This window comes from Trichomycterus rosablanca, chromosome 10, assembly GCF_030014385.1.
Source record: "Trichomycterus rosablanca isolate fTriRos1 chromosome 10, fTriRos1.hap1, whole genome shotgun sequence".
In the NCBI taxonomy this organism is placed as follows: Eukaryota; Metazoa; Chordata; class Actinopteri; order Siluriformes; family Trichomycteridae; genus Trichomycterus; species Trichomycterus rosablanca.
Window position 1 is genome coordinate 36,991,922 of NC_085997.1, and position 11,181 is coordinate 37,003,102.

At 38.9% G+C, this 11,181-nt stretch overlaps 1 protein-coding gene across 1 annotated transcript; it reads left to right on the forward strand.

The window, feature by feature from the left end:
* The first annotated feature begins 1,423 nt into the window (after nucleotides 1-1,423).
* Nucleotides 1,424-9,688, forward strand: LOC134322116 (butyrophilin-like protein 2). The gene is made up of 6 exons (XM_063003986.1): nucleotides 1,424-1,453; nucleotides 1,535-1,589; nucleotides 2,129-2,467; nucleotides 2,544-2,894; nucleotides 8,716-8,814; nucleotides 9,606-9,688. Exons 1-6 carry the CDS (start codon nucleotides 1,424-1,426, stop codon nucleotides 9,686-9,688), a joined length of 957 nt encoding a protein of 318 aa, XP_062860056.1.
* The last annotated feature ends 1,493 nt before the right edge of the window (nucleotides 9,689-11,181 follow it).

Genomic DNA, 11,181 nt, shown 5'->3' on the forward strand with positions numbered 1-11,181 from the left:
TTTTTCTCACGTCTCATAAGAGTCAACTTCAGGTCTCACTAGAAGCTCCTGCGACCAAATCAGCATCTCAAAGCTGGACTGAAGTTGTTTTCTGATCACATGGACCAAAATAAGCAAATAAGCAGTAGCAGGAGCTTCTTTCTTGAATTGCAGCACATGATGATGCAAAGCAGACAATGAAGCAACAACCTAATGCATTAATAACTAATATAAACATTATATAACACCAATGAGTTAAAGTCACTGCATTTCTTGTACAAAACATATAAAAGTAAATGAAACTCTTAACATAAACCATGTGCTATAAAATGTGTTATATTAGTTTATATTTATTATATTACTGCTGTAAACAAAACGATTCTGTGATCGACAGAACTCGGGTGCAGCGATGTGTTATTTTCCCACACCTGTATTCAGGCGAATTCTTCCCCTGTGTTAAGTCTTAAAACGGGTGTGAAAAGAACGAATAAATGTGCTAGTCGGTGTTTGGCTACAAGCTAAGCTAATTGTTACCGTAGCCTAAATGCTAGTGAAGATTCGTACCATATTGAACCGGAATGAGCGGTTTAAGTGCTGCAGTTTACAGTAACTTTTATCCAGCAACACTAATAAACAAGTCCTAAACTTAAACCCACTGCCGGTGTAAACACAAAGCTAAGCTGCAAAATATCTGGTGTGGTACTGCTTTCTGCACCCCGACACATCCTGCACCCCAAGGACCCTTAGGTAGCGATTAACTTTGCCTGAGTTAAAGTCTTATTACGTTTATGTATTTGCTCAATGTTACTAACTAAAATAACAACGGTGCAAATGTGAAAATTAGGGGTTGTAAAATTTCGTGACTAACTAAATGTGTCTGCTGCGCAAGTGCTTTCTTCCCGATTCAATTTACTGGGTGCAATACGCAATATTTTAAATGTTATTTTAATATAAATAGACTGTCTTTAATTGCCGTCGGGATCAATAAAGTATCTGTCTGTCTGTGTGTGTGTGTGTGTGTGTGTGTGTGTGCGTGTGTGGTTGTGCATGCGTGACACATACCCTGAACATCGTTAGAAGGTTGGAATGAAATACTTTTTTAAAAGAGTCAACAGGTCACTGGTTCAAGCCCCACCAATGCTGGTTACTGCTGCTGGGCCACTGAACAAGGCCCTCAACCCTCAGTTGCTCAAAATTTATGCTACTGTACTACAAGTTGCTCTGGATAAAGGCGTCTACTAAATGCCAAAAATGTATGTAAATATATTGTGGTTCTCATGACAGGACAGGTAGTTACTGGTTACACAAGATTCATTTGCACGTCTTTGTACTGTGGGAGGAAACTGGAGCTCCTGGAGGAAACCCACCCAGCCTGGGACTGGAACCCAGGATCTTCTTGCTGTGAGGTGACAGTGAAAAAATACCCAGACGCTTCAGTTGCATGATGGGATTTGTTATTTTTACGTTTCAGGTGGTATCACACACTCTTGATCTTTCATTTTCAGTTGTAAAGAGCCCTGGTGTTATTTGATAGTGTTATTGGGGGTTTCCACAGCCCTGGTACAGAGGATGTGGTGCTGAGGTAGAATACAGGAAGTGTGATAGTGAAAGTAAATGTTTCAGCTTCTGTACAAACGATGGACCGAATGGTTTTAATTTTTCTTTTAACTTTAATAATCAACTGTAATGGTAAACCTTGCTTTTAATCATAATTTTACTTGTGAGTTTATTGAACTGTTACTAAAATGTAATTGTGAAAATGTTAACTGGAACCTGCTAACTGGATACAGACAAAATAGTCAAACGAAAGTAATCCATTGTCGTGTACTGCAAATATTTTTATCAACTATCAGATTATTACTACAGGATTTACACAGGAGAAGGTTTTTTTTTTGTAGTAATGTCTTTTTTCTGTTAATACAGGACTATGAATTAAAATAAGATTTGTGTTGTTAGTTTGTGTTGAACTAAAACATTTGTTTGCTGATTTTAAGCCTAAATTGCACATACAGCATGAGTGCCATCAGTTGTGTAACATCAGTTCTGTTTTTTCATGAGCAGCTTCTGATGTGGCTGTACTGTTCAAGTCCAAACTGAAGCAGAAAACCAGTAAACCAAGTGTTCATAACAATGTTTTGGTTTATTTCAGGGTTCCGTGTGCTGGGTCCTTCTGACCCTCTGAGTGTCCAGCTTGGAGGCTCAGTGATGTTACCCTGCTATGTTGAAACTCCTCTACCGATGGATGAGCTGGAAGTGGAGTGGAAGAGAACAGACACTTTAGTTCATTTGTGGCAGAATGGACAAAGTGAATCAGAGTCTCAGAACCAGGATTATAGAGAACGAGCACATTTCTTCTCTGAGGAGGTCAAACATGGAAACTTCTCACTCTTACTTACTAATGTAACCAGTAAAGATGCAGGAGTTTACAGATGTGTAGTTTATACAGAGAAGGAATCTAATGAAGCTTCAGTTGAAATAAAGGAACCAGGTGAGTGAATCATGATTTCATTTGTTCCAGTTTAAATGGTTTCCTGTAAAGATCTTTCTAACAATTCTTCTTTCAGATCATCTGATTGTAACTGGAGGTCACGCTGTATCTGCTTATGCTGATGAAGACGTCACACTGAATTGCTCAATCAAATCTCATTTACCACTAAAACAGATAGAACAGATTGAGTGGAGGAAAGTGGATGAAAGCATCTTAGTTCTGCTGTATGTAAATGGTGAGGTCCTGACAGAATCCAGTGATGAGAGATACAGAGACAGAGTTGAGCTCTTCAGCAATCAAGAAGTTCAGAAAGGAAACTTCTCACTGAGACTGAAGAACATCAGAACTGAGGACAAAGGGCTGTTCATGTGTGTAGCGTTTCATGAAGATTTATCAGCTAACACCACTGTGGAAGTGCAGCAGCTTGGTAAGTCAACATCATCATATGAAGGTTTAGTGGAGCCTAAAACAGCTAAAGCAAGACATCTGGACATCTCAGAATCCAATCTATTCCAAATTTATTACAAGATGTTTATTTGGTTTGAGGTCAGGGCCACTAAAGGTCTTTTACACCAAATTTGTGTAAAGGTTAATGTACTTCACTGTTGCCCCAAAGTTGGAATCATATATTTTATTTTTTATAATTGATTTTATACACCTTTTAAAAAAATGTACAGTACCAGTCAAAAGTTTGGACACACCTTCCCTTCAATGGTTTTTCTTGATTATTTTTATTTTCTACATTGTAGATTAATACTGAAGACATTCAAACTATGAAGGAACACGTATGGAATTATGTAGTGAACAAAAAAGTGTTAAATAAACCAGAATATGTTTTATATTTTACCAACTCTACCTCTGCACAGCACAACTGATGGTCTCAAACACATTAAAAAAGCAAGAAATTCCAGAAATTAACTCTTGACAAGGCACAAACGTTAATTGAAAACCATTCCAGGTGGCACCTCATTAAGCTGATTGACAAAAATGCCAAAAGTGTGCAAAGCTGTCATCAAAGCTACTTTGAAGAATCTAAAACATAAAACATATTCTGGTTTGTTTAACACTTCTTTGTTCACTACATAATTCCATATGTGTTCCTTCATAGTTTGGATGTCTTCAGTATTAATCTACAATGTAGAAAATAAAAATAAATCAAGAAAAACCACAGGAATGAGAAAGTGTGTCCAAACTTTTGACTGGTACTGTATGCCTCAAATATCTGAACCTAATCTTTATTATGGGTGCCCACATACTTTTGAATATTTGGTGTATACATTTTTCAGCATTTCACTTAGAATGGTGGTAGGTAAAATGTGCACAGCCATTAGAACCTAAATTTGTATATTAATGTACTGTAACACTCACTGGGTCTAATTCATAAAAAAGAATGAGGTTAACAGAAAAAGGGGGGCGATCATTTCTGTTATTAAGAATACCATTATCAACACTTTGGGCGGCACGGTGGCTTAGTGGGTAGCACTGTCGCCTCACAACAAGAAGGTCCTGGGTTCAATCCCCAGGTGGGGCGGTCCGGGTCCTTTCTGTGCGGAGTTTGCATGTTCTCCCCGTGTCCGCGTGGGTTTCCTCCGGGTACTCCGGTTTCCTCCCACAGTCCAAAAACATGCCACCAGGTTAATTGGAAACACTGAATTGTCCTATAGATACCTAGCCGCTAGATGCACTAGTGCATTGAAGTGCCGGTCCCAAGCCCGGATAAATTAGGGAGGGTTGTGTCAGGAAGGGCATCCGGCGTAAAAATTGTGCCAAATCAATGAGCGATCATGAGGATGACTCGCTGTGGCGACCGCTGAAAAAGGGAAAAAGCCGAAAGAAGAAGAAGAAGAATTATCAACACTTTGCAAATGAGATGTCTGTTTCTCTTTACTGTGTACAGACATACAGAAAAAAAAATTAGACTTTCACCACCATATTACCATAGACAATTTTCCCACTATATACCATTGACTAGGGCTGGGCGATATATCGAGATTTTACAAAATATCGATATATTTTCATACGCGATATAAGATAAGACAATATCGCGTATATCGATATAGATGTTGCGTTCCAGTTAGATCCGACAGTTCGTCTTTCTCTTCTCCCAGTTTCTCTCTGCACATGTTCACCTGCCCCGCCCCCCTCCCTCACTGCCCCGCCTCTCTCCCTCACTGCCCCGCCCCTCTCCCTCACTGCCCCGCCTCTCTCCCTCACTGCCCCGCCCCTCTCCCTCACTGCCCCGCCCCTCTCCCTCACTGCCCCGCCCCCTCCCTCACTGCCCCGCCCCACTCCCTCACTGCCCTGCCCCCCTCCCTCACTGCCCTGCCTCTCTCCCTCACTGCCCCGCCTCTCTCCCTCACTGAACACAACTCGCCCCTCACCACCGCTTCACCAGTAAGTCCTGCAGGCAGCGATAGCATGGAGACGGATAAAGACATGACGGAAGCTATCGAAGAGGAGCTGCTTAGTAAAAAGAAAAATAATGGCTCAGTTATTTGGAGATGGTTCGGATTCAAAGTGTCAGATGAGCAGCAGAATAATGTATTCTGTAGAGAAAGCCGAAAACAAGTATAGACAAAATCTTCGAGCTCCGTGTACCTTTGGTCATTCGTTTTCACTTCAAATTTGAAAAACAAGAAAACGAGTCGTTATTCGTTTCAAAAACCAATATAAACATACAAGCGCATGCACGGGCTGACATGCACGTTAGTTTATACTGGAGGATATCCCGACGTCCGAGACTCATTTATTTATTTATCTTCTATTATAGTATTTCTTGTTCTCGGCCAATAAACATCCAAAAATTAATAAAATTGCATGAACTAACTCTGCAGTAAACACGGAGCAAACAGCAATTAAACAACAAATAAAGCTGTTAAATAATAATAAAGTGCGTGAAGCAGAACGCTGATTAAAATGCATTATATACTGTAATAGTTACACAGTAACATGAACGATTAGTTCTGCCTGTATTACAGAACTGAGTTCTATACGGTAAAAGAAAATATTAATGTAAATGTTAATGTTGTGGCGACTGATGTAAAATAATGTATAAAGTCCAAACATGTGAGGGGGGGGTTTAACGAGAACGCTACTTTTAATGTCACACAAGCTCAGTGCAAAACACGCAAGCTCACACAAGCACAGCTGGAAACGGTCAATTTCTGTTATCTTCCCTACACACTCGCTCCCTGCGCCCTATAGTACGCTTAACATTCTTAAAGGGCCAGACTATATATTTGTAATTCACGTTACACAACAGGCGAGACGTTAGAAAACAACAAACTTTTTCTTACAATAGTTATTTTTTTTCTTAAGGAAAAATAGTTCTTGTGTGAAGCTTCCCAGAATGAATATTAATAAAAGTGCCTGTAAAAAAATTGGAACATGTAGCTTTGTCTCAGAAGTGTCTTTTTGTTATTACCTTATGGGATGAAAAAATATCGAGATATATATCGTATATCGCCATTCAGCTAAAATATATCGAGATATAATTTTTGATCCATATTGCCCAGCCCTACCATTGACCCATGTCTGTGATAACAAATGAAAAAATAAAAAATAAAGATGTAACGAGTCCCACTGCAAATAGCTTTTAGCAGGTAAACCAAGTTCCAGAAAATCAATTCACAGTTTAAATGTTCCATGCTAATGCCAAGTTCACACTACACGACTTTCTGATTTGTCGGGTCGCTGTACAGTTCACACTACACGACTAGATCTCTGTAATTGGGAGTCTTTCAGTCAGTGTGTATTTCACACTACACGACTGATCAGCGATAGGGGGTTTCACACTACACGATCTATCACCTACTGGAATCGCAGGCGAACTTCTCCGGTCTCACAAATATCGTTGTTTTTTAACAAAAACACACGTGAGAAGTGACGAGAAGTTTAATGATACCACGTCCAAAAATGCACGTCAACAAGTTGCGAGTGATCCAAGTGTTTGTGCGCTGATATAAAGCGTAAAATCAAGGAGGAAAAATAAATGAATCTGAGTGGATTTGGCAACACGAACAGCATGGATTGTTCTGTAGTGAGTTGGAGGTCAATAAATATTTTTGCAGTGTTGGTGTTTTGTTGTTATGTTTTGTAGAGAACGATCAGGTCAGAAATACTGTAAAACGTGTGTCTGCCGGTGTATTCTGATATAAACTATAATATCCCCCTGTCCCACCTGTTTACACTCCTCTCCTGCATTTCCCCTCACACCGTATCCTGCGTTCTCATTGGCTGTTCAACATAGCACTCACTGCCAGTCGCACAACTCGGATCAGATATCTGACATACTAGAAATCTCAATCCAGTCGCCGAGCGCTTGGTGAGCTGGTCGGATCGAGTTGTTGGGTAGTTCACACTTAGCGATTGAGAGCCGAGTTTTGATCGCCGAGCGAACGCCGAGTTGCTCCCGAGCCGGTAAATCTAGCGCCGACCAGCCGAAAATCAGGGCAAGAATCATGTAGTGTGAACCGGGCATAACATGATTGTTGACCCAGTTCACCAGTAATCCATCTGTATCTGACTGCCAGTCTGAAAGCATCTGTAGGATACTTGATGACTGTAGAATAGGTCCTAAACAGCTGAAAGTTGTTGGGCACACAAAACCAGGAAGACCACAGGAGTACAAAAATTCTAGAATTGAATCCAGACCAAGTTCAGCTGTAGAAAAAAACCCTTCTGAAATAGAAAACATAAACAGGTATAACTATATACCTACAAAACCTACAAATATCCAAAAGTTACTGATGTTGGGCTAAAAGAACAGTATATTCGCCCAACAAGGGCCTGAAGAACATGACTAAGGAGCATAAAGATGTCCTGCATGCCATAAATAACCATTTTCCCTCTCAAACTAAACCTTCTTCTCCCTCTTAATTTTAAACCTGAGGGTTTAACACTGCCCCCTAGCGACTGGGAAAAGAGTTTCCCTAATGACAGTGCCTGAACATTGTCACTATTATTAAAATTAGGGCTGTCACGCGATTAAATTTTTTAATCAAGATTAATTGCGATTAAAGAACCTAATTAATCGCAAAATAAGCAAAATTTGAACAGTTATGCACATATTTATTGCAAGAACATGTTTACCAATCAACACATTCATAAAATTATGATAAAATTATTAAATCTAAATTATTTTTAGAAGGCCAGCCAATGCCCTTATAGAGTTGTTAACAACTCTCATCTTTCAGCCAGTTATTTAAAATGAGTCTGTTTACATTAACTGGTAAAAGTGAGGATCTTTACCTGTTCATACCCCTGCCACTGAAAACAGCCGCTCATAATATGAACCATTTCTAGATGCAACACCAGTGGTGTAACCAGGAGCTCATGGGCCCCAGTGCAAAAAAAATTTTGGGCCTCAACAAATTGCATCTGCTGATAGCTGATCAGAATGAATTAAAAGTCACTCAGAAGTTACACTTCAAGTCCAAATTCCTGCCTCTGGCATTTTTAATGCAGTTTTAGTTACTTTAATTTTACTTAATGAAAATATTGTAATATAGTAATAACGACCTGGTGAGTGCAGCCAATGGGGGGGGCAGTGAGGTGAGTGGTTGAGTTCATGTCATGGAGGACCCCCCCCCCCCCTGTGCAACACATATAACGTCATGTCGACCCACATCGTTAACTATGTTAAAGCGTCTACAGTCCATTGCGATCTATTTAACACCAGTGTTTGTAATGTTCCGTGTTCAGTTCATGAGCTTTGCATCCAAATTAATCTGAAATACAGTTAGACTGAGTCTGAGCTCATTTAGCCTGTAACGTGTATCCATGTGCGCAGACGCCTGACGAGACAAATACGGCTCTGACCAAAGATGATATTAAAGCGTCAATTAATAACTGTAATTTTGTCTAGTGATGATTTATCACGCTTTTATTATTTAAAAGACCTGATATTTCGCAATATGTAGCAGCAGCAGCTCGAGTCATTTCTAACTCACGGCCGCAAACTGGAAAAAGACTTGTGTTATCGCTATACAGTATAAACACAATGTTACTGTGTTAAAGCAGCGCAAATTACCACAGAGACACATATTAACATGGCACAAACAGCCCAATGAAATTAGTTTGATTAAAAATTTTAATCTCAATTAATTTTTTTAATCGCGATTAAAATTTTTACGTGTTAATTAATGACAGCCCTAATTAAAATATGAACAGTTTTGGGTTTCATTTACAGTCAGATGTTACATTAAAACAACATTATTAAAATGAATCTCTGATTTCTGTGTTTGCAGGTTTTTCCTCTTTACATTATGGGATTTTTTTCTTGTGTGGAGTTGCATTAGTCTCACTGTTGTTGAGCTGCTCAGCATTTATTTCTGTAAAAAATAATGGTAAGTCACGTCTTCATTTGGTTATTAGTAATTAATTATAGACCCTGAAGTACATTGTTGCATTAACGTTACTTTAAATTTTCAGCATTTAGCAGAAGCTTTTATCCAAAGTGACTTACAGTTCACAGTCTAAGTAACTGAGGGTTAAGGGCCTTGCTCACAGCCTGGCAGTGGTGGGGCTTTAACCAGTGACCTTCTACTTACTAGTCCAGTACCTTAACCACTAGGCTACAACTGCCCTGCTTACTTGTGTTATTAATTGTGTTAAAATGAGGCATCAAAATATAAATATTCTTTATTGTTTATTTTGCAGATTACAGCAGAAGATCTTTGGCTATACAGTGCACATTTATTATTTTACCAAACACAGCTTTATTCTTTGCCTTCATCCTTTGGGGTGTAATTGAGGGTACGTACTGGACTTTATACTTCTAATACAAATAAGATATTTTTTGCATGTGTATTTTTTCAACTGCTTGAGTTTTAATATTTTATATACTTCTAGTAATAATGAAAGTTTATAGTGTCATCAGCCAGGTCTTCCATCCTAAAATAATAATAATAACATTTATAAGCACCTTTCAAGATATTCATGGACACTGTACAACCACAGAACATGAAACAGCATGTTGATGTCATAAATGTAAAAACAATAAACAGCACAAAAGAAACAAAAGTTAAATAATTACAAAAAAACTACAAACACAGATAAAACTCTCATGTCTGAGGAACTGAAGGCCAGATAGTGAGTCTGCTTACCTCTGCAACACCAACGTTATTGTCTGATTTAGGTGTAAGCAGATTTCAGCTTCTCCATGTTCTAAAGATCTTTAAAGAAATCTGCCACCAGCCAGTAAGAACAGGAAGTGATTAAAGCAAGTGATAAACAACCCATACAGATTATAGTTTTACATTTACAGCATTTAGCAGATGCTTTTATCCAAAGCGACTTACATTATACAGTCTAAGCAATTGAGGGTTAGGGGCCTTGCTCAAGGGCCCAACAGTGGCAACCTAGCAGTGGTGGGGTTTGAACCAGCAACCTTATGCTTACTAGTCCAGTACCTTAACCGCTAGGCTACAACTGCCCTACAGCAGTCCCAATAGTAGTAGTAGGTATAGTAACTATAATAACTCTTATATTAACTATAATAACTCCTATATTCTAATGTGAAATGCTATACAAACCAGTAAGGAAGAAAATAAACATAATTGGTCAATAATCATTACATGTGAAATTAGTTAATGATGAGTGACTCTATATTTTATTCTACTGTTTTACAGGCAGTTGTCATCAAGCCAGTCAAAAATCAAAATCATTATTTACTTAATAATGCCATACTACTAAAAAGAATAATAAATCAAAATAATTCTTTACAGATATTTAATAAAACATAACGCTGTTTTGGCTGTTTGGTTTTAACAGCACAATCTAACTTGGTTAAACTCGTATATATATATTGCTACAGTCTGAGAGCCTAAATATTGTACTTTTGTACTTTTTATCGACCGTGATCAGTAGAGTAAATCAAGGTTCTGCTTTACAAAGACAAAATTAACAATATAAAAAAATTTTGTTTGGTGTATTTACTTCATTAAAGATGCAAATTATTAGAAGTGATCTGTGTTTGTTTCAGGGTCTTTACTGGAAGCAGGTAGTTGTTCAGCTCTAAATCTTGTAAGGATTCTTTTTCTATTTTGGGTGGCTCCTTATTTGAAAGAATTTCATGGTAAGTATTTAGGTACTGAGTATTACCGCTAGAAGAGTGTGTTCAGATCATTTAGTCAAATGTTTTCGTATAAATATCTCTGGTGTCTCATTAGTTGCTGTTTTACACAAAGTGTTCCCGATACGTTTCTTATTCCATGTTCCCTTGTTCCTGATGTTATACACTTGTGTTCTGCCTCTTCTGTCCACCGCTTATCAAATTTTGTAGGGGTGCCAGTATTCTCAGTGTTAAGTAAACTAACCTATAGACCTATACCTGACTGTAGTCCATCTGTTTCTCTACATGCTTTGTTAGCCCCCTTTCATGCTGTTCCTCAATGGTCAGGACCCCCACAGGACCACCACAGAGCAGGTATTATTTAGGTGGTGGATCATTCTCAGCCCTGCAGTGACACTGACATGGTGGTGGTGTGTTAGTGTGTGTTGTGCTGGTATGAGTGGACCAGACACAGCAGCGCTGCTGGAGTTACTGTGTCCACTCACTGTCCACTCTATTAGACACTCCTACCTAGTTGGTCCACCTTGTAGATGTGAAGTCAGAGACGATTGATCATCTATTGCTGCTGTTTGAGTCGGTCATCTTCTAGACCTTCATCAGTGGTCACAGGACGCTGCCCACGGGGGGTGGACGATATAGG

What these genes read in the sequence shown, in the direction of transcription:
- LOC134322116 (XM_063003986.1), top strand. Translation starts at nt 1,424, where the DNA reads ATGGGATTTGTTATTTTTACGTTTCAGGTG. An exon ending in CAGGAAGTGTGATAGTGAAA is followed by an intron (nt 1,590 to 2,128) that starts GTAAATGTTTCA and finishes GGTTTATTTCAG; the next exon opens with GGTTCCGTGTGCTGGGTCCT. An exon ending in TATTTCTGTAAAAAATAATG is followed by an intron (nt 8,815 to 9,605) that starts GTAAGTCACGTC and finishes TGTCTGATTTAG; the next exon opens with GTGTAAGCAGATTTCAGCTT.